This window comes from Orbicella faveolata, unplaced genomic scaffold (genome assembly GCF_042242905.1).
Source record: "Orbicella faveolata isolate gen_17 unplaced genomic scaffold, um_ofav_v1 contig_25, whole genome shotgun sequence".
In the NCBI taxonomy this organism is placed as follows: domain Eukaryota; kingdom Metazoa; phylum Cnidaria; class Anthozoa; order Scleractinia; family Merulinidae; genus Orbicella; species Orbicella faveolata.
In genome coordinates this window covers 24205001-24229563 of record NW_028301553.1, presented here as the reverse complement: position 1 = coordinate 24229563, position 24563 = coordinate 24205001, and the positions used below count along the sequence as shown (strand labels likewise).

The 24563-nt window shown below is 37.7% G+C and overlaps 1 protein-coding gene across 1 annotated transcript in view; it reads right to left on the bottom strand.

Moving 5' to 3' along the window:
- The window catches only part of LOC110053034 (hemicentin-1-like), a 53667-nt gene that overhangs the window by 10296 nt on the left and 18808 nt on the right, over positions 1-24563 (bottom strand). The window contains exons 3-14 of the mRNA XM_089294252.1: positions 21242-21502; positions 19792-20055; positions 18921-19166; positions 17646-17909; positions 16244-16489; positions 12525-12776; positions 11684-11932; positions 8960-9220; positions 8593-8838; positions 7427-7687; positions 5424-5669; positions 439-687 (exon numbers count right to left, since the gene is read on the bottom strand). Of these exons, the coding sequence (XP_089150378.1) occupies positions 439-687; positions 5424-5669; positions 7427-7687; positions 8593-8838; positions 8960-9220; positions 11684-11932; positions 12525-12776; positions 16244-16489; positions 17646-17909; positions 18921-19166; positions 19792-20055; positions 21242-21502 (3045 nt within the window). The remainder of the gene's footprint in view (positions 1-438; positions 688-5423; positions 5670-7426; positions 7688-8592; positions 8839-8959; positions 9221-11683; positions 11933-12524; positions 12777-16243; positions 16490-17645; positions 17910-18920; positions 19167-19791; positions 20056-21241; positions 21503-24563) is intronic.

Sequence of the window (24563 nt, the reverse complement as noted above, 5' to 3'; positions counted from 1 at the left end):
ACTTCTTTTTCATTAGGATCGCATCCAGTTCAGAAGCTAAAACAACGGTGAGTAACTCAACTCAATGTGAACTTTTTATTGGTGATGGAAAAAAATACACGGTTTTTGGAGTGACCTACTCCTTTAAGGAAAAAAAAAAAACATTGCCTCAATCCTAGTCTAACGTGTACTCAAATACAGATAGGGGCATGTAGTAATTAAGAAAGACGTAAAAAAATTTCCGTGTTACCATCTATCATTATAGAAACACGAGCTGAAGTTTGGCGCAACAAGAAATACTGTCCTAACACGATCTGCAGCTTTATCAAGTTCTTCCAAACTTTTCCCTGAGCTAGTTATCTTTTTCTTTCACGGAAAATATTTTGCAGTTCTGATGGGAATAACCTTTCAAAATCTTTCAAAATAAAGGGTTGTACCAAAAATATATTTCACACTTACCCGGAAAATAAAGAAAGACACTTTTACTATCATTCTTATAAATATTGCTTGCTTCACATTTGTACTCTCCCAGGTCGTCTACCTTGACGTCAAGTATAACCCATGTTTTACCGAACCATTTCTTGCCTGTGCTGACATGAGTCCAAGACACATGTGGAGTCGGTGTCCCAGATACATTACAATACAGAGTGACATTTCCACCTTTTTGCACATTAGTCTTGTTCTTCATGGGAGCAACTACTGACGGGACTATAACACAAGATTACGGCAATTTTAGATGAACCATTTCTAAACTACATTATAAATGCTATCGTATCTTGTCCTCAATTAATTCTTCTTACACTCGAAGTTAACTTCAGAGAACAATTATATTTGTATTCTACTTCCTCTACATTGTACTAAGTTGGTATTGGTTGCGCTTCCACAATACGCTACACGTACACAAATTGAGACAACAAAAAGCTACATAGCTAGCTCAAACCATCTCAGTCAATCACATATCTGGCTATAATTATATATTTTTTTCTGTTACCATGGCATACATATATATATCCAGACCTAACTTTAACTATTAAGGGTACAAAACAACTAGCTTCAGCGAACGTTACTGCGGTTAAATCTACCTGCAAGGAACGGAGGCAATGTACATGTAAGCAACTCCCTTGAATACATGTACTCCAATTTGAGGCCTCCAAGCTAAGGTTCAACAAAGCGTAAAGCAATTAACAGCTAGGCAATGTTTGTTGTGGCGGGGGCAGGAGGTAGAAATAAATCTACTCCTATGTTTTTCAGTTTGTCTCGACGTGTGTCTACAGTTCACTTATTCTAACATTACACTCAAGAGATCTGAATTCCAGGATCGCTGAATATACTATAATCCAAACTAGCTGTTAAAAAAATATATATATACATGATAAGACTCTCTAATGGAAGCCTATGGAACTTAAAAGAACAGAGGCATAGAATCAAAAAACCGAAAACAAACAAACAATGAAGAGTACAAGATTCATTTCACTGTTAAGATAGTGAACCCTTAGTTAAAGCTTACGAATGCGGGGAATCGCCACCAGTTTTATGTAATAGTTGATACCATGGTTCTCTTTCAAGGTACGTCAACAAACATGGAAATTTTCAACATGTGCAACATTGTTGGAAACAACATGTTGTTGTTGTTGTTGCTGTTTTGTTTTTGCGTTTGCCTACCATGTTCCGTCATCATATCAGTCTTAAAACATACTGCAATAGGGTGGACAATTGTGTGCAACTATGTGCAATGATATTGGATTGCGTTGTGTGCGTTTGATCGGTCCTTTGGAATCATAATTAAAGACACGAAGGGAAAAATAGTTTATATGTACAGTTCATCAATTGAAACTTTACACACCAAGGAATTCGAATCGTTCACTTGCGCGCATTTGAATGAACTGTACATGTAACGTTAACGACTAAGTCCCATTCTCACGATGTGGGGAGCCAAATACCTGCTCTGCACAATACGTATAGCATTCTTCACAATAAAATCTGAGACTACTGTAGGCTTATTTATAGAACATGGTTTTGAGCTAGGCCATTTATTCAATCTTCTTCACTAATTTATACGCGTATGATCCAAGTTTAATCTCCACGTTGTTGCAAGCATCGACAGAAGCGATGCAAAATCACTTGACCAAGGTACTTTTTTTTTTAAGTATACAGAAGCAAAATATCCCTCTAAACGGTAACTATATATACCGAATGCAAATATGGTGGACCGCTCGGTTGTCGCCCGGGACGAGTCGCATGCAAGTGAGGCTTGTCAGGCTTTGATGTTTTGTTTTTGGCAGAAAAGTCTTGCTTCGCCGTCGATGTGGTCTGTTTTTGTTTCGCCCTCCCTATAAGTTGTTGTGTTCCTGAGTGCCACCAGAAGGAATTGAAATCTTCCACAGCAGAGAAAGTGTTTTTGTTTTTTCGTTTCCTCGGTCGCCTCTCAGGAAAAACAGACGAAGGAAAGTGGTTCACGATCGTCGCGGGAACTGTTAAAGCTTGTTCGTTCAGGCTGGGAGATCTTAGAAAATGTGTAAGCGACCGCATTTAGCTCCAAATCGTTCTCATTTGGCTCAAAGCATTCACTGGATACAACGATGGGGGCAGGTGAAGTTCATTCGCTTGGTTATTACACCGTAGTATTTGTTTCGTGTGATTCCGTACGAGTGGATGCGAAGTCAACTTCGTCCTTTGAGACAGAGGATGTTTTTCAAGATGAGCTATTCTTAACTTTGGGGAAGGTAATGGCCATGTAAATCGTGTTGTAACACCACCAGACACCACATAAGCTCGTCATTTAAGTTTACTTCAAACATTCGCGGGAGTCCTCCAGAAAAAAATTTCGTACGCGCGCTGTTTTCAAGGAAACCCCCACAAACTATATATCAACAGAAGGTTATAAAATGTAGAATTCGATAAAATTATGTTTTGTTTTGGATTTTGCTTTCCAAAGGCGGCAGAGGCCGTCAACTCCAGCGAATTAATCGGGTATCAAATGCGATCGTTCATGCAAAATAACTGTGCAATGTTAATCACAAAGCCTCAATCTCCAACAACATGTCAGCATCTTCTTTTATTTCTATTGGTTATCTTTTTATAGATCTGTCAAATTCGACTATCAAAAAATTCGCGTAACCTGTTACGTTAAAGGCCGCCACGAGGAAAGTATTTAAAATAAAGGAATTCGCCGACATCTTTTTGTTCCATATCTATCAGTGAATGTTCTGACTAAATTTCATGGAAAACCGTCAAATCTGCATACCCTATTAATTCATTTATAGGGAAGGGATTCTCTCGAAAAACGAGTGCGAGTTTTTATTTTAACTTTGTTTAAATTTATAAACATATCACCCCTTCACAGAGGAATGTGTCATCTTGAAAGCCGCGAGCCAATGAAGTAACAGAACCCCTAGCGTTCACAGTATGCAAACTTGTGCTTCGCGGACATTAATTTTCCTGCCCCGCGAAAGTTTGAAGTAACCTTAAACGATATTTCCAAGATCTGCTAATGGGAAATGTAGCAAACAAACTTTACTTCCTGCGGCGATCGTGAACTCCTTTCCTCCGTCTCAACGAATTGCATTGATCCACTATTTTCCCTAAGCTTAAGAGGCAAACGGTGGAAAATTTATATCCCTTTTCGTGGCGTTCAGAAACAAAGCAGCTCGTAGCCACAGTTAAATAAAACAGACCAGATCGACGACGAAGCAAGACTTTTCTGTAGAAGCATTGTCAAAACAAAACATCAAAGACTGACTAGCCTCGCTTTCATGCGACTCGTCGCGGGCACCGACCGAGTGGTCCGCCATATTTGCATTCGGTTTATATAATAGCTATAAGGTATAAATCTATGGTATCTAAATTCAAACACTTACGGTGGACAATGATAGCGACCTCTTCAGTCACGGGACTTCCAATACCGTTGTCTGCAATACATCTGTACAGCCCCTCGTTCTGTTTACCGGTGATTGTCAAAGGGAAGGACACAAGACTGTTGTCAGAAACTTTTGTCCAGGTAACGGTTGGTGTTGGATAACCATTTGCTGTGCAGTTCAGACTCACATTGTCACCTTTATTCAGTGTCTGGTTATCAGAAACGGATGTAATTTCTGGCATATCTTTGGGAGGAGAAAAGAACGTTCACAATCATGAAAACGACAATAAAATAGCAAAGGCTATGGCATAACCATATGGCAGACATAAGCTCTTTCTAATAACCTATCAATCAAAAGGAATAGTCGTAAAGTACACCTGGTGTTAGCTATCACTTGACTTCTGGACTTTTAAAATGTTATTATTACAGTATGTACATACGCCGCACAAAATGAACGTAATTACAGATGTGTCTAAGTGCCAAATTGTAATTTTCTCTCAATAAAGGGTGTTTGCTGAAAAAATGCCTACTAAATTTTTCTGACTAAATATGACAAAATCATGAAACTGCTAACACTAAGACTAGCTCATATTAACCAAGCAGGAGGTCTGTATGGGAGATTCTTGACCGAGGTCGTGAGTACAGACCGAACGCAGTGTGGTCTGTACACACGACCGAGGTCAAGATTCTCCCATACAGATCGACAAAGCTCGGTTAATAAGATGTTTATTATGTGGCAAACAACGACAATTTAATTCTTTTAATGTAACTGGTTTGTACTAAGTGACATTTTGCTTGCGAACGGCGATGAGCTGAATTTAATTCTGCCAAAGTTTGCTCGTCCTCTTTACTTCTTATTCTCATCAGGCTTTTTGGCACTGCTATAAATATATATTGTTAGAAGAATTTTTTTCATTTTAGTTCGTAACTCTTTCACTGCAAAACATTACCAGTCTAGGTGCCGGTCTAGATGAGAAAATCTAGACCGCTTTCAATGTCGATTTCAGCCACTCAAATTCGTGAATTTGGTAGTTCCCAGTCTTTGTGAGACACAGCCATATAATAATTAGAAATAATAAGGGGAAAAGTAAGGAAATTACGAAGACTACAATCTTGACGACAGTCACTGCGTAGTAGGATAAAGAAAAAACTGAACTTATGTTCCTCCGTAAACAAAAAAGCTGAGCCTAAAACGAAATTTCAATTCAATGTCTACATCATTAGTCCATGGTCAGCTACCTAAGCCCAGTCATTTTCTCATCAACCTGTTTGTACACTGTACCATGATACTGTGTACATGTACTGTCGTAAAGAATCATAAAGGATTAGGAATGTGTAACACCTGTGTAGCACATTCCTAATAAATCTATTCCACAATTCAAACAAAGTTGTTATTATTATTTATAATTATTTAAGCGCAGATTTTGGTTAAAAACTGTATTCCTGAATAACAAAGCAGTTTTGCGCATGTTAGTGTGGAGTTATTTTAATTAACGCAGAATTTCTGTTGCTGACCAGCTCATAGCACACATTACATCGATCGATCGTTAGCACAGGTACATAATATGACATGTAATAGTTAACTTACACTGTATAAAAATCCTTGCTGTCTCTGATGCATTACCACACTCATTACTGGCTTCACACCTGTATTCTCCAGCTTCACTTCTGTTAATGTTTGCTAACACCAGTTCATTTCGGTAAGTACGTATATGACTGCCAACCTTGATCCAAGACATCATTGGTGGAGGAGTCCCAGAGGCATTACATGACAGAGTCACGTTGTCGCCTTCTGTTACTGTCTTATCTTGTATTGGAGGTATTGTAGAAGGCACTGCAAATAAACATATTTATAGTGAAAAAAATATATATTCTTCTAACATTATGAGATACAACTTGCACTAGTAACCTATGCTAGAACTAGAAAGAGCTCGGCAGCTGTAAAGCATTACCAGTGCCGTGTTATCATGAGAGAGCTTACAAGATCTAATAATTATTAGTTACCGCTTACCCCACTTGCTAATTCAACTTTCGTCTTAATTTCATATACTAAAGAAGATGTTTACATACAGGGCTAGATCGTTCAAAGCCCGATTAAGCTTAACCAATATTAGCAAGAATTTTGACTTCATTTCTGTAACTTTTCAGGGAAGTTTTCTGTTAATATTGTTTCCCTTCAGTTTAGAGTTGGAATAATCTCAAGCTACACAAAACGTCAGAATTTATAATCCTCCTGGGCTAGCATTAACCGGATTTTGAACAACCCTGCCCAGTAGAACTAAATAAAGATAAATAAATTAACTCTGTTTTAACTGTTTAATTTCAAGGTTCCTTAAATATCGCAATGAGAGGCCAATTTTCATATATTAAAATTTAACATGCCTCCGAGGCTTAGGGGACTAGAAAAAAAGACATTGATGTTGAGGCACGAATGAACAGTATCTTTTGTTTTAGTCCTCTAAGCCTTGATGCCATGTTAGAATTTTAATATATTGAATTTGACCTATTAATTAAAACTGACGGCGGCAAAAAACACACTTGTAAGGACGATTCTGAACTTCGGAGTTTGCGTCTGATTGACAAGGGCAGTAGTGCAGGTCATGGCTCCTTCATAATCACTTCCAAAGATCATTTCACAGTTTATTCAACCCCGTGCGAAGGCTGCATGACGAGAAGCTATCTTGTTTATCATGTAGCTTAGAAGATGAATGGAGGAAAGAAATTTATTTCTCGCATTTCCCAGCACACCTTTCGTTTCACTAACAAGTGCAACTGTTGTTACGAGAGAAATGTCTTGCTTAAGAGATGTGCTACGGAGCTGTTTAGCTTCTTCTGGCTCGACTGAGGGCAAAGTGGTATTTGCAGTACAGTAACTCTTGAGCTACCGTGCTGATAAAGAAAAAAAAAAAAAACACTCAACTGTACTTGACGATGAAAGAAAGATTCCTGAATTTCAACAATTATCTTTGCTCACATGTAAATGTCAAATTTGCTCTTATTGTCTGCTCAATTGAAGGAATCGTTTAATAATTTTCCCGCTTTCTTACAGGAAGACCTGGAAATGTGCAGCCAAGGTGTATCGACATCACCTACTTTCCATATTTCTCGTTGGTTAATGAGCTAAACCATACTTAATAAGGTGGTCAATTATTGTCAAACTTTGGTTGGCTTACTTAAGAATATTGCAACATTCAATTCAGTAGAGTTTAAAACCTTTGTAAAAATCCCTCATGAAAACACTGGGTAATTACATATAAAATTATTGAATCTCACCAAGTTATGAACGGTTCTTTAAAAGGGAGAGAAGTATATTGACTTTTGTGAAAAACCACGAAGGCTTCAGGACTACCTCCTCATGAGTATTAAAAATGTTATTCATTACCAAATGGTAAAATCTGAGCATGCCTAGGTCGGAGGTGTATTTACATACATGTACAGTACTGTACGTTACTTTGCATAGCTGGTAGGAAATACATTTAAGCAGTGTTTAGACTCATATTAAACACACACACACACACACACACACACACACACACACACACACACACACACACACACAATACACAGTAGTTTAAAGAAATAATTGTTTACCGTTAACAGTAACAGTAACATATTCACTTTCTGTTGATCCTAAAGAGTTATTGGCCACACATTTGTAGATGAACACTCCCCCACTTGATAATGTCCTGCTCCACATTCCTGATGTGTCTGATACCACGGAGCCATTCTCCAGCAGCCGATATGATGTCATAGATGGAACAGCATCAGCTGAGCAGTTAATGCTGATAGTTTCATCTTTACATGCTTTATTGTTAGCGGCAGATGTCTCGAACTGGACATTCTCTGGTGGGACTGCAAAGAAGTATATACATGTAAGTATCACGTAAAACTCCTACACGTATCTACAATTGCAAAAAATAATAATAATAATAAATATGGCTTAATACTAGCCTGCGAACGCACACCTATTTCCGGCTGTCGCTTGTCTCCGCCGAAAATAACGTCTGCGAACCCGAGCCAGGAAACGATTTCTGTGACGTAGAAATTTTAAGCCAATCGCAGTTTAGCTCAAGTAGCCCCAGAACTACTGCGCGAGGTATTCGCTGCGAGGAGCACTCGAGTTTCATTCTATCATGGAATCTGTTTGGCCAAGGAGAAACAAAAGTCATTACGTCACAGAAATCGTTTCCTGCCTCGGGTTCGCAGACGTTATTTTCGGCGGAGACAAGCGACAGCCGGAAATACGTCTGCGTTCGTAGGCTAGCTTAATACACGTGTGTGTTTAATTTTACATGACTGCTACTAATCAATCAACCATTCAATCAATCAATCAGTCAATCAATCAATCAACACTTCTGATCACAAAGACGCATGAAGCAAGTGTTACCTACAAACTATTTTAATGTGCATAAAGGCTTCTTTTTTTAATAGTTATTAATTTATAACTATGATTATTTGATATTCACTTTGCACTTTTTTTTCTTTCCTTTTTTTTTTCTTTTATTTCCATTCTCCGGCCCTATTCAGAGAAACTATCAGGTTACGAAATCAAGCTTTGCCTAAACATGTCCAGATACCATGGTGGTTCCCATTTTCCAAAAGTACTGCCGGTATGCAGAATTTGATCATTTCACGTTTACGTATTTATCAGAGGATGGCCAAGACGTTTACTAAAATATCCAGCTTTGTTAATGAAAAGCGGCATTCTCATGACTCATTACATTTGATGCATCAAGTAACAGTCAATTGATACTCACACTGCATTACAATTGTTGCCGTCTCTGACGCATTGCCACACTCATTGCTGGCTTCACACTTGTATTCTCCAGCTTCACTTCTGTTAATATTTGTGAGCACCAGATCATTTCTGTTAAAACGCACATGACTGCCAACTTTAATCCAAAACACCATTGGTGGAGGAGTTCCAGATACATTACATGACAGAGTCACGCTGCTTCCCTCTGTTATGTTTACATTTTGAATTAGCTGTATGGCTGAAGGTACTGTACATGTAAATTAATACAAAAGTAAAAGTTTACTCCTCATCGCATTAGTGTGATACATTGCACATGTACCTAAACTGTAAACTGCTCGGTACACAACAAGATAGCAATTTTTACTTACCATTAACAGTTACAGTAACACTTTCACTATATGCTGCTCCTAGAGAGTTATTGGCCACACATTTGTAGATGAACACTCCTCCACTTGATAATGTCCTGCTCCACATTCCTGATTTGTCTAATACTACAGAGCCATTCTCCAACAGCTGATATGATATCTCAGATGGAACAGCCTCAGCTGAGCAGTTAATGCTGATAATATCACCACGACATACTTTGTTATCAGCTGCAGATGTTTCCAATTGCACACTGTCTGGTTTGACTGAGAAAAGATTCATTTGAATCATTTAGTTCGGTATGTGTGCAGCAAATAATGCATTATTTAACATATTACAATTCACTCAGCACGCTTTTTTAAGTCACATAGTCCAATAATCAAGTCGTTGATCCATTAGCTTTAGCCTACTGTGTGATATAAACCTTTACAATGTACTTTAAGAGTAAAGTAACATTAATGATTTACATGTACAGCATATGAGACTTGACCAGATTAGTACACCTGCCTCTGTTCAATTCTGTATGACACTTGAAACGCAAATACAGTACTATACATAATATAAGTAATGGAAACAAAATTCATGAAATATGGCACTATATGTAAGATTGCGATATAAATTCACATTGCATGAATGAAATGTTTTTGTAACAAAGTCCGCACACCGTTCTTACCTAATTCCTATTGAGCTATCATGTTAGAAATGTCTATGTACGCACAGCCGGAGTACATAAAGCGATGAGGGCAGTTTCATTTTAGCAGCAAAACTTCCGTTGAGTTTAATGCAGGTTCCTTCTGTTAAACGTCCGGCTGTGCGAACATCATTCGGAACGATACAAACTAAAAGAATTGCTGAGGGTAAATAATGGTTATATATCTTTATAATTAAGTTTCAATATAAAGCGCGTTCTGATTGGCTGAAACAGCGTGCTTTATCAAAGAACAGAGCATGGGTTGATGACAGTAAGCTGGCTTTCAAATTTTTGCTTCGGAATTTTGACAAATTTGACCCAAATTAAACATCCCCTATACAGTCTACAGTAAATATGGCTCATGGAGACCATTGTTAGCAAGAGTAGTGTGAAAACTGTACTAAAATTACAAGTTTTGCTAGATTCCCGCCAACAAAACATATAGCGAAATAAACAAATTCTCAACCTAACCAGTGCTTCGGTAAAAGACATTATATTTGTTACGAAGGCGCACATCATACTTAAGAAGTAAAACAACGACAGAAAACAACAATTGAGCTGCCTCTGTTTATAATGAGAAGCTTTATTTTTGCAAAAATGCTCAATTGCTCAAAACAACACTTACATGCAGTGTAGTAACGCTCGTTCTCTGGTCATCTCAGCGAAGTGAACCGACGAGTGGTCAGCTCAAAGCTTGCTCTAGATATTCTCCTCTCTGGTCGGAGTAGAACCAGTGGGACCAGTTCAGTCTGCCTAACTTTTACGCTAGTTCGGGCAATCTTGCTGCAAGCGGCTGCAAGCGGGAGCTCCTTTGAAATTCAACTCAGCATTTCGCATTTTTCACCCGCAAGTTTTGAGCTCCTGGTTTCGTAATTTCTATTGGAAAAGTGCACGTCTTCACTAGCCACAATACGGCCGGATTCCTCTGGGCTACAAACCTTAAGCTTTGCCTGCCTTTAGATTCTTATTTCAAAAATAACTAAACTGCCAACTTTGAATGTATCGTTCTTCTCTCGAAAGCCGTTCGAAACTACTCGGAAGTCCAGTTTGTGATTGACAGCTGTCGCTTTGTTAGCCAAACAAGTTATCTGAACAATTCTAAAAAGGATTGTGATTGGCTTATTTTGGCGTGCTTTATCAGAGAACAGAGCACGGCTGACGCCTCTTTTAATCGTTTGGAAAATAAATTTTGGTTTGAAACTTCAGCCGAACGCGTGGGGGAAAATATTGGATTCTTTATCATAAAACAGATATAGAAGCCTCGACTGTGTTCTGTTCTGTTGTAAAGCACTTAGGAAGCGGTAGAGCACTCAAGAAGTGGGGAAAAACACTCTACTTCGTCTCGTGTTTTCCCCTACACTTCTTTCGTGTTCTACCACTTCCTGCGTGCTTTACAACAGAACAGAGCACAGTCGCGGCTTCTTTATTTGTTAAATACATTTTCATTGAGTATTTTTGACTTTATTTGTTTACATTTTCAGTATAATTAATATAAAGGAGCGAATTTTCATTGACAACTTTAGAAACCAGATGAAGCATTTTCATTCAATTGTTCCTTAACTGATTGTGGTGTGTTTTAACCAGGCAATGAAATTCTCTGTTTTCCTTCACAATGCACTGAGGTACAATAAAACATGCTTTAGTGCCCAAGTTGTTGTCGCTATGTTGTAAAAGAATTGGTTCATACTTTTAGCTGTGCATATATCGAGTTATGGATGCACTTAGGACGTTTGGTGAGCACTCAAGAAGCCAGAGTTAATCTCGGCTGTGCCTTGAGCAACTCTTATGTTTCTCTCATGTTCTCATGCATCCAAAACTCTTTATACACACACTTAGCATGAAACAATTCTCTTATTTTGCAGCCATGTATGCAGGACCATACCACTGCCAAAAGTAAATCCACCCACACCGCTTTTTTCAAAAACGATATAACACAAAAACAACCTAAAAAAATATTTCAATTGACAATAGTGTAATTTTGCAAAGTAACAAACCAGCTAGTCAAAAATATCTATTGTTTAGAGACATTATAACTTACACTGCACTTCAATTGTTGCTGCCTCTGATGCATTGCCACACTCATTACTGGTCTCACACCTGTATTCTCCAGCCTGACTTCTGTTTATACGCGTGAACACTAACTTACTTCCATTAGTACTCATATTATCGCCGCCAACCTTGATCCAAGTTACCATTGGCGGAGGAATCCCAGACACACTACACAGCACAGTCAAATTGTAATCCTCCAGTACTGTCTGTTTCTCTATTTGTTGTATGGATGACGCCACTAAAACAATATAACAGTAATCAATAAGTAAAAGGGAAAGTCCTTTTTAAGGATGTGTTTAGCTGGCATTCTTCAGGATGAAAAAAAAAAAAAAAAACATTGATTGGAATATAACCTCCTTTAATTAAGAAAATTTATATATTAATAATTATTTTTTGCCTGCAATATTGATACAAGCTGTATGTGAACAAATCCTAAAATACTCTGTGGAAATCCAACCTCCATTTGCAAATAATACTGTACATGTATGTTGTAGGTCAAAATGAAATTCAAGTTAAAATGATTTTAACCTAGATTGATCCTCAATTTCCTTTGTCTTCTAACCCTAATTATTTACTATCCTTGAATAATTAGGGTTAAGAGACAAAGGAATTTCATTTTAACCTGAATTTCATTTTGACCTACACTGTACAATAATTATGTACATGTAGTCGTTCAATAGATGTATTGTACTGTATTTTCAAATGATTGTAACAGTACAGTACGTGGCAGTGTATGTAAATCTATAAATTCTGTGGCTGAATTATCCATGTACGTACATTGTATGTGTTTACAATAAGAATTTTTACCAGTGAAAAAGACACAAAATTACCATTGACAGTAACAGTAGCATTTGCACTTTGTCCTGTTCCCAAAGAGTTGTTAACCACACATTTGTAGATGAACGTTCCTTCAGTTGTAAAGTTCTTGGTCCACATTCCTGACATGTCTAAGATAGCAAGTTCATTCTCGAACAGCTGATATGATGTCAAGGATGGAACAGCATCAGCTGAGCAGTTAATGTTGATAACATCACCACGACATGCTTTGTTATCAGCTGCAGATGTTTCCAACTGCACATTGTCTGGTGCATGTGGGGAAAAACACGATTTAATTTACATGTAGTAGGCTACTGACAGGATCTACCCTACCATAACTTCAAGATTTGTTGTCTAAGCAATGAAGATGAAAATTAGAGGTCACTTAGCAGTACACGTACATGTACATTTAAAAATGTTTCCCTTGAATAAACAACATAAGATAGTGATATCGTATATATAGATTACTTCATGGAAAGTGCGCGCGTACGGTATTTACGCACAAGTTTTCTGATACAAAAACGAGTGCGTAAATACCATACAAAGTACTTTCCATGCTGTAATTTGTTTAGTTTATACTTACTGAGATTTTCACCCTTAATTCGGCAGAACAAATGTCAAGTTTTTTTTTTTTTTTTTTTTTTTTTAATCCCGTCCGAGTGTAAGCACTTTGTCGCTTCTTCAAAAACCTGGTGTAAATATTTTTCGTACAGAATGTTTACCTGGTCATCAGTCAACACTTCAGCTGCGTTTTATTTGTTTCCCTTACCTTGCTTTTTCATTTGCTTCAAGCTTCCAGACATTTCCTTGCTTGGTAAAACTCTTTGTCGTCGATAATGCTTACGGCATATTTGCCTTCTTCAAAACTTTTCTTGCCTCTTCCTTCTGTTTGAGGAATTCGCTACGCAAGCTAACCTTAACGTCTCCTCGGGTTTTTGCTCGAGTACTTTTGTTCTGCTGTTCCTGGATGTACTTTTTAATGGGTTTATCTAAAGCAATAAACCTGTTCGAACTTTCCGCCATTGTCTATGGTTTATAGCTAATTTGCGAGAAAACTGTAGAAACTTGTGGAAACTCTTCAGAACTTCTGTGAGTAAGACGCCTAAAGGCGATTCCGTGGGATGCTTTGGCTAGGGAGCGTAGCGTTGGAATGAATTGTGAAGTTACAGTAAAGTGCCACGATTAATCAGTTAGATCAGCCATAGAAAGCACTGTAGAAAGTCTTGAAGAAACGGTCACTGTGTTTGTAGTGGAAAATAGGGTAGACGGAAAATTACTGAGCGAGAAGAGCCTCCTTCCCCGGCTCCTATTTCTTATTTCCGGGTGATCTACAAGATGGAACGAGAGTGTGCATTGTGTTTAACTGAAATAATATTGCAACGTGGAAAATGAAATTTGTTTTGTTGTTGTTGTTGTTGTTGTTGTTTTGTAATGAGGCCATATCACTTACGTTGAGAACTGCAAGAAAATTTTGAGACATGAATGGCAACGCAACGTTTTAATTATTTGAAGACTAGAATATTGTGCAGAGTTGTATTGCCTCGATGAACGTAACAAACCTACTAAAACATTAACAGGCTAAAGTACTCATTGTCTCTTATGTAATGAGAAGCTCTTTTTGTGTGAGAGAAGAACTGAAGCACATTAACAAAATACTCGGATTGTCATTAGAGGCTCACTTGTGCGAGAGAAAAACCTAACGCAACGTAACGCAACTGGTATATTTCCATTGATAATGTGTATTTGTTTATTCCAGATAACGAAAGGATTGAAGCTTCCATGAGAAGCATGAGGAATTCTTCTTAACAAATATTTCCATTTGTATTTATCCGTTAATGTTAACAGTAGAACACTGAAAATAAAATAAACACCGACCGGAATAAACCTTCTCGCAAACACTATTTACATGTGCGTTCTGGTAAACAAGTAAGCTCAATGTCAGCAAGAATACACAAAACCTTAAACATACACTTGGCATGATTGTCCACTCATGGACTGAACTGTGAAAGTTTCGATAGAGTAAATTTCACGAGGCCTAAATATCTTCAATTGCAAACCAACAAATATTTGAGCGAATCTTTGAAATGGTTGGTGTCGATGTAAATTTACCGTGATGGACGCCTTGATTTTTGACTACGCGGATTCAATGAATATTGTGTGTGAATATCGTGTGAATATCGTGTGAATATCGTGTGAATATCGTATAAATGTCGTGTGTCAATGTTTTGCTTGTTTAGACTAAGCGTTAGGTACGTAGGTCGGATGAATACGCAGGTTTGGTTGCCGAACTCGTCGTTTCGTTTGGCAGGCCGAGTGAACAGTGAACTCGTTGGTTCGATGCGTAACATGGAACGGATGATCCGCGAACTCTATGTGATTTTCACTGTTCAATTCAATACACAAAGTCGAAACACTTTCTAAAATGTCTTACCTTCTTTTTATTTCCTGAACACGTACACGTTGCTTCGAGCACTACACAGTCTACACAAGCTACTCCTTGCCAGAATCGCAGAATCTTTCGAAATTAGTTCCAGCTGTGACGTGGATTTCATTGTCAATCAAATTGGTCGTTTTGCGTCGACAATGAAAAAGGAACCCCGGGCAATCATTACCGTGGCCTGCGACAGGCATCCCACGGAATAAAGATTGAAGAGGCGCCGACAACAACGTGAGTGCGTTGCGAACTGACTGATTCATTTTGACAGCTGATTTCTGATTGGATGAAACGCTTTTCCCACGTGTGAGAAAGTCGCTTCGCGATTGTGATTGGATGAAGAAATTTCCGTATGAGTTTTTCATGCGATCGATTCTATGCGAAAAGCTCAGTAAGTATGAAATAATACACCTTACTCCAAAATGGCCGCCATTTCAGTATTCTTTTGTTTACTTGAAAATGAGCCCTTGTTGCCTCGTTTAAGGGAAAATTTTCTTTCGAATTTCGAGTTTAAGAACGAGGTAAAAAGGGCTAATATCCAAGTAAACAAAAGAAATACTTCAATGGCGGCCATTTTGGAATAACGTGTATAGGTGGTTATTATGTCATAACTTGCATCCTGTATCTCGTGTTGTTTTCCACCAAATGACAGAAAACCAAAAGTAATCAAAATCACCAAAACGGAACAATTTTCTACCATTAATAAATTAATTTGCACCTCAACATAACCATTCTAGTTTAACGCTCTGATTGGTCAAAACCACCACATTACCTCTGTATCATGAGGCAAATGAAGAAGCCTAAGCTGTGTATTAGTTAACAAATAAAGAAGTCTACGCCGTGTATTACACTATGATAAAACACCAAGGGGGAAATGTAGAAAACATGAGCCGCAGGTGAGTGTTTGATACATTTCTTGAGTGTTCTCAAATGTCCGGAGTGTTTTATCACAATGTAATGCACGGCTTCTTCATTTGCTTTATGATATAGAGGTAATGTGGCGAAAAAGAATAAAACACGCTTTTTCTATGTTTTATACTCTGATAAAAGACGGCTTTTCGACCAATCAGAGCGCGCGCAGGGTCTTATCTATTTTATAAACTGTGATAAAACACTCCGGACACTTGAGAACACTCGAGAAAAGTAGAAAACACTGACCTGCGGCTCATGTTTTCTACATTTCTCTCTTATTCTCAAATGCCCGTCGTGTTTTATCATAATGTAATACACGGCTCAGGATTCCTTATTTGTTTAAAATATCAAGTAACATATTATAGTTTGAAAGAATATTTGACTTACACTGCACTTCAATTGTTGCTGTCTCTGATGCATTGCCACACAGATTACTGGCTTCACACTTGTACTCTCCAGCTTGAGTTCTGTTTATGTTTGGGATCACCAGCTCATGCTCATTAGTAATCATATCACCCCCAACCTTGATCCAAGATAACATTGGCGGAGGAATCCCAGATACATTACACAACAGAGTCAAATTTCCTCCGTCGATTATATTCACATTTTGTATTGACTGTATGGCCGAAGGTACTGCAAATAAATACAAAAAAATTGCTGGTAAACATAAAAAATGAGTTCGTTAAAAACGTGTTTGCTTTGAAGTAATCCTCAGCCAATGAAAAGGCTGTTGAGGATGTTTACGCTACCCCTACACCACACCCAATTCACTATTTATAGCCATGAAAGTATTAAGTTCCAAATCATTAACTTATACCTATATGAGTTATTCGTGATTATAATCCATCAAATATTTTCGCTCGCACGTGATTGGCCTAAACGCGTCACGTGACTGAATTTTCCCCAGATAAAACTGTGGAATGTCCGAGAATATTCTTCAACAAAACTGCGCGTGTTGCGAAAAAGATTTGAAGGATAATAAGCACAATAAAATCCTTTTGGCGCGAAAATGTGCTCGGATATTTCTCCTTGGACATAATCTGTTCCTCGACCCTCACAGTTTTCGCTTCTCGGGTCAGATATATATCCCAGCATATCTCTGCGCCAGATGGAAGCTATCGATTATTTAGTAAATGTACAATTCGTATAAATACATGATGTGCGATGTATACTGTAATTTGAGGTTAACCCTATTAATTTTCTCTTGAACTGAATTTTACAGTCAGGAGATGATTGATCTGCCTGTTTGAGGGCTCGAGACAAACGTTTTAATACAGTGGCCTAGTGGCTACTAAATAGTCAGATTTTTCTACGCCCAAAACAAACGGCAACTTCAAGGATATCACCTTTTCCGATTTTTCTACTGAAACAAATAATAAGCCTCACTGTTTATATACTTCCAAGAAGAATTATGTAGTTTTCTTTGTGTTAGAAGTGACAGCTGCTTAATACAACGCTAAAAATTTCTTCCTCCTTTATGGTAGGAAACCAAGTGAAGAAACCATATGTTCTGTTTACGACTTCCATAAGCTCGGAATAGTAAAACACTATTCTGAGTTTCAGTAGCCAAATGAATCAGAATGTGGGAAAATCACTATCCATTGGTTTAATTGGTACACCTATATATACTACTCAGTAACAACTATGCTAAGTTTTAGTTTTATCGAAATGCCGTATGAATGGCTTCTTTAGGCTAGCCAAAAAGACATTTACAGTCAAAAGACCCTTGTTAGCCAAATCCGATTTTTACTACATGTAGTCACCACAACATGTAGCTTATTTTGCTTACCATTAACAGTAACAGCAACAGTTTCACTTTGTCCTGTTCCTGCTGTGTTATTAGCCACACACTTGTAGGTGAACACTCCACCAGTTGACATTGTTCTGTTCCACATTCCATGACTGTTACTACCGTCAGTCACCAGTGTATCATTCTCAAACAGTTGATAAGTATGTACTGCAGGGTTACCATCTGCAGAGCAGGTAAAGTTGATCACTTTATCCTGACAGATTTCTATCTCACTTGCTGTGAACTGGAAATTCTCTGGCTTGTCTGCAACAATAAACAAATAAAAAACCGAGAATAAAACCAGTATATAATAAGTTTACTTAATTTACAACCCTAAATAATGCAAAACGTACCGTGTATAGGTTCTCTGACTGTGTTTTGAAGTTATTTCATTATCGGAAACATTTAGCGGAATGATGTCTTTATTCACTTAGAAAGACAGACTCAACTCATTTCCTGAACAGTTAAGAAAATTTAAGGTGGCTCTGAACCGTGCGTACAGAATTCTTTTAAACTTTGCCAAAAGTTGCATCTTATCATGCTTATGAAAAGTTGATAATATATAAAAATTTTACTATGCCCTTTTTGAATTATAAGCCCGTAAAGCTGTAATTAAGGGTGTTTTTAGCAGGTCACACTGTTGCTGTGGTAACCTATTGTGTCACGAAAATGATGACTACGTGTTTACCAATGACTGGACAGTTTTTTGATACTATGATTGTAGCATGAAGTGCACGCAAAATTAACGAGTGAAAATTGACGATAAAGTTGACAGTTACTCGTTTCGTCCCGGCCGAGGGAATCATCTGAGACCTTTCTGCTTGTCAAACTCGTTGGGCATTGCGCACAAAGTCCCATTCGCTAACAAAATGATGATGATGATGATGATGATGTTTGTCGCTAGTCTTACGCAGCTAGTCTTGCGCCGCAATGTATTATCATAAGTAACTGTCAAAGTTATTGTCAATTTTCACTCGTGAATTTGTGCGGTCGGGAATCCTTATGCGATAAAAGGCGAGATTGCTGTCATCATTTTGTTAGCGAACATGACTTTGGGCGCGATGCCCAACGAGTTTGCCAAGCAGAAAGGTCTCTGATGAGTCCCTTGGCCGGGACGAAACGAGCTGCGTAAGACTAGCCACGAACAATGCATTACCACATCTAGCTTATACACCAAGCATTAAAAAAAAGACCGATTTTGATTTTGTTATTTAAACACTGTATTTTCCATAATCAATACAAGTAAATTGTACGTGCATGTAATAGTTAACTTACACTGTACAAAAATCTTTGCCATCTCTGATGCAGTACCACACTCATTACTGGCTTCACACCTGTATTCTCCAGCTTCAACCCTGTTAACGTTTGTGAACACCAACTCATTTCCGTTAATAAGCATAGGACCACCAACCTTGATCCAAGACACCATTGATGGAGGAATTCCAGATGCGTTACATGACAGAGTCACAATGCCACCTTCTATAATTGTTTTATTTTGTATTGGTTGTAAGGACGACGGCACTGTAAAGTTACAATGAAAAAGATAACAAAAATATAAAAAAGAAACATGAATTTAGCCAAGTAAAAATGTTTCAAAGGGCCATATTTTGTATTTTTATTTCTATTTCTATTTTCTTGAATCACTTTTGGAGCTGATCTGATATATATTTCAAAAATACTTTTCAAATGAAAAATGACGGATCCCAGATGGTGGACTGTTTGAAATGAGGGGTCAATTAATATAATTTTACGCCTTAAAATGACTTTAGAAATGGCGCGTCATTAGAATCAAAAGCCGATTTGGATTTTAACATGCCAGGTAAATCTGATTGTCGTTGACTCAATTTTTTTTGGATATAACCAGGCTTAATTCAATGTATAACGTTTTTTGATGACGTGTACAATGAATTAAACCCCATTTGAAGCTTACTTTTTCAAGGAATTATTGAAAGAAAATGCAGGACTGTGTAAGTAAGTAAGGAAACATTATATCTACCGAGGGTAGTACCTTATAATGCACAATAACACTGATAGACTTGTGCCCCTAAATCTAAAATACTAATCAGTACTAGCATGTGGTAACCTAGCTGGAAACATAAGTTAGGTACATAATCAATGGCAGTATAGTAAAGAATACATTGTTTACCCTTGACAATAACAGTAACACTTTCACTTTGTCCTGTTCCTGCAAAGTTAATAGCCACACACTTGTAGGCGAACACTCCACCAGTTGACATTGTTTTGTTCCACATTCCATGACTGTTACTACCATCAGTCACCAGTGTATCATTCTCAAACAGCTGATAAAGTTTTACTGCAGGTTTACCATCTGCAGAGCAGGTAAAGTTGATCACTATATCTTGGCAAACTTCTATCTTACTTGGCGCAAATTGGAAATTCTCTGGTTTGTCTAAAAGAAGTATATACATAAAAAAAACACTAAATATAAAACAGCCGCGTAATTACTTTACTTGTCAATCCTTCATAAGACAGACGTACAGTTTATGACCCTAAATAATGGCATGAAACACAGACTTAACGGTTGTGTTGTGTCTACAGTTATGTACAATGCAAAATGCTGGGACTTTGGTAATTTATATATGAGAGAAAAAGGGAGCATTTCAATTTTGAAAAACTTTCGCGTATCAGCCATTGCAAATTATTTTACTAACACGGGGCAGAATATCAAATGGGAGCATGCGCATTTAACATTCTTGGCAAGCTGACGATCAAATATTGCCTTCTTGATTAGTGATTTAAACTTGCGTTGAATGAAAATGTTGGAAGTTAGACACTTTTTCTGTTAAAGTATGGTATGTTTAGCTATTTTCCGCAGATTTCTGCTCCGTATCAGGTACTAGTGTTACCTTTACATGTAAATGTAATTTATTATTCAGCTTAATGGTCGCTTCTGAAGATAGATGTCGAAGAATACCAGCGTCAAGCTTTTACGACAAGCGTTGTGTTACTATGTTGTCACCACAGTGTGCTTTTTATTCTTAATGAACTCTTTTGCAATTTGAAGAACTGAAATAAAGCCCTTAATTTTCTTTTGAACGTCTTTTTAACTATATTTTATTTCCCTGGCGGCTGAATATATTGACATTGAATTCCTATGGGTTCTCACTTAAAAAGGTCAAATAATTAGAACTACTATTTTTGTGCATGCTCTGTCAACACAAGATTGTACTTTTTAAATATGAGTTAACTCCGGTAATTAGCGTCTCATTATAATAACTTTTTTAGTCCAACAAAGCAACAAAGTTTAAGGGATCTAATTCCAATGCTGATCACTCTTCGTAGTCCAAAGAGATCAAGAAAAACAAATGTCAGATGTATTAAGTTGGGGTTGAGCTTTGTCCTGAATTACATCTATTAGACTATTTTTTTCGTCAGTACTCTCCACTGAGGTAAGTAATGATGCAAATTCAACTAACGAAGATCAAGCGAATGTGCAGAGGTCGATCGGTTTTGTAAGTCAAGTACATAATCAAGCCATGCTTGCTGCATAAGATTTCCAAACAGGAAATATGTATACACTACTCGAGGCAGCCACCCATTAGTTGTCCTAGTTTGCATATCCATACACAACTTACAAATAACGTCCACAGCAATAGTGCGGTTGGGTGCAGTCCCATTGTTTGCAGTACAGCGATATATCCCAGTGGAACTTCTGTTGTTGTCAAGTACAAACTGCTCCCCAGTAAACAGCACATTGCTGTCACTGCCATTATCAAGCACTCTGGTCCAGGTGATGTTTGGCGGAGGTTCACCAATTGGAATACACTCTAATGTAATACTGGGACCACCTTCAACAACAACTTGATCACGACTGACACTGGTGAATTCTGGATCATCTGTACAAAAGGAAATTAATAATTTTGTGAATTTTGTAATCAAAGCGGATATATTTCTACAAGTAACTTTGCAGTATTGATCCCGAATAATATTTTTTAGTTCTAGCTCATCAATATTGTAAGGAAAACCAGTACCTTAAATATTACATGAAATTTTCGTGAAACGTTAATTTCGCGAATTTCGCGCTATAAAAACACATCGCGAAATTAAAATGACCCGAACAACAGTGACGTCGCGAGCATAACATGACGCGAAAATTAAATGACAAAAATCAAGAAAGAGTGAGTTTGTTACCACCGAGACATTTACAAATTCTTATCAGTAACTGGAAAGGAGAAAAGAAGTATAGTCGAACCTCCACTAACGGCCACCTCGCTACAAGGCCACATTTCTTGGTCCCGGCGGAAAGTCCATATATTCACTCTTATTTTAACCTCTCTACAACGGCCACCTCTACACTACGGCAACGGCCACTAAAACGCGTCCGAACTGTCAAAAAAACTTCTCCACAACAGCCAGGTAATCAATTACTGACGAACGGTGATTACAAAACCACACTTTTTTGTGGTTACTGGCTTCTAGCCAGTTACCAATATGTCATCACGTGCATTGGTAAGTAAGCAAGGTCTTTTTTGCAGGGTACAGAGTACAGGTTGCAGGTTGAAATTTAATTATAACTGGAAAACCGCTGGCACTAAAAATAATTAATAACCTATATGGGCTCTTACATAAAGTAGTTCGCCTCTTTCACGTAGTGGAAACACGATCGATTTTCATTTTTCCATTTTATTTATTTATTCCATTCTAAAATTACAAGGATAAATATAAAGTAGACAAGTAAGAGGAGAAATGGAAAAGGGCAAAATATAGCAAGCTAATTAGATGCCCTTGTTTAATTGACAATAATAATTAGGGTAAAAAAGTTAACTTAACATAGGAGAGGAAGAGGTATGAATTAATTAATACTGAGCAAAATAATGCTGGAAGAGTGCTTTTTTAAAACGTTTTCTAGTCGCTAAGTTACGTATAGATAAAGGAAGGTCATTCCAATACTAACATCCAATAACAGTGGGACAAAATTTCCTTATATTTATTCTGGAGAAACCGGGATTTAAGTGTTGTAGGGATGCACTTCGAGTAACGTAGTTATGTTGCTCAGATACCAGAGATAAGGTGTAATTAGACGGTTTTTCATCAATCAGGTGGTCATAAAATAGCTGGCAGGTATATAATTTAACAATGTCAGGAAGCTTAATAAAACCAAGGTTTACATAATGGGGAGTAATATGTTCACGAAGTGGCACATTGTTGATTATTCTAATAGCTTTGTTTTGTAGTCTTACCAATTGTGAGACTACGATCGATGCACTATAAGTACTTATCGATCAACATGCTGAGACCAGTGAAATCTCTGCAAAGCCATCTGAATGGCCGCTCCACAGATGTTTCCATCAATTCCAGAATTGGCTCGGGTCTTCTTATAGGACTCCACGTGCGAATTTTTATTATAGCTTGCCATTTATGTATGCAAATTAGGACTATTTAAACGCTACGGTTTCCTAGCGCGCCAAGTTTTTCAACGTTTTCTATAGCTTCAGCTAAATATTTTTGCGGAATCCATACTCTACTTAGCTTCACCGTCATCGCTACAGTCAGGAAACATTTTTAAGTCTTCATATTCTGTCCTGTATTTTTCTTATCGCTCGGCTCTTCTTCAAATGTATTTTTATTTATTTTTCTAGTCGATTAACCTCGCTCGATCTTTCAATACTCAACGGGCTCCTCGAGTCTTTTCAACAGAGCGTGAGTTCGAAATCTCTAAGCGTAGCGTCAACAAGAACTGTAAGCTACACTTCCCTTAACAACAGAAGATTGCCATCGCAAATGAAGCAAGTAAATAAAGAAATGAAATAATATAAGATTTTAACCGTCGGAAGATACCAGCACAAGCTCGAGCTCAGTGTGCTTTCATTTTGGTACTCACAGGGAAGAAACCAAATTCAGCAGATATTTCAGATGATATTTCAGATGTTTCTTCAAAAACAATAATTCATTGCAGGCTTAAAATCATAGGAATATACTCTCCTCCCATCGCTTCGGCGGGTTTGGCACTTAGGTGGAAGCCACCTTTCTAAGCGATTGTAAACAGCGTCATGTAACAGTCACGGTAAGTCTACCGCCTGGACGTTTCTTTTAAGTACCAGCGGTTTTCCAGTTATAATTAAATTTCAACCTGCAACCTGAACCCTACACCCTGCAAAAAGGACCTGCCGGAAAATACCTCGAGATTTGCCCAAGTTCTTTTGATCCATTTTCACCTTTAAAACGCGACTTTTAATAGAAATAACTACTACTAAAACTACTACTAAAACTGGTTCCGTTTAATTTGATATCACTATTGGAGTGAAAAAAAAAGTGCGAATTTGCTATCAGAAACGTGGCGTTACGGAGCATTACGAATGACTACGATCCCTAGCCGCTGACCGCCCGAAGGACATTGGAGACTCGTTTTCTCATGCTCTTGCGACATCACGTTACATTGTTTGGATAATCAGGTGAGTAGCCACAATGTTTTCTCAGTTTTCTACCTTTCTTTCTCGTATAACCAGGCACAGCTTTCACCGATTGTGCCAAAGTATTTTTCTCGAAGAAGGATTTTGAGCGGTTTCCGAAAGGGTTTGATTGGAAATACGATTGTTACGTGCCTTGAAAGCATCCATCGAGCAAATCAATGCACATTCTCAAATTGATGTTTATTTCATTTTCTCGTACCACCCGGAATTAGATGTAATGTTTGTTTTATTACAAATACTTGTTCCAATAAAAAATGAAAACTGAAATATTCAATTAAGTCAGGATTCCTCGACAGGATTATAAAACGCTCTGCTGGCAAAAAGCCATCTGAACCAAGTCGATAATAGTCGATAAGATCTCTTCATACGGACTTTCTGGACGGCAGGTCTTTTTTGCAGGGTGCAGGGTGCAGGGTACAGGGTGCAGGTTGAAATTTAATTATAACTGGAAAACCGCTGGCACTAAAAATAATTAATAACTTTTTTC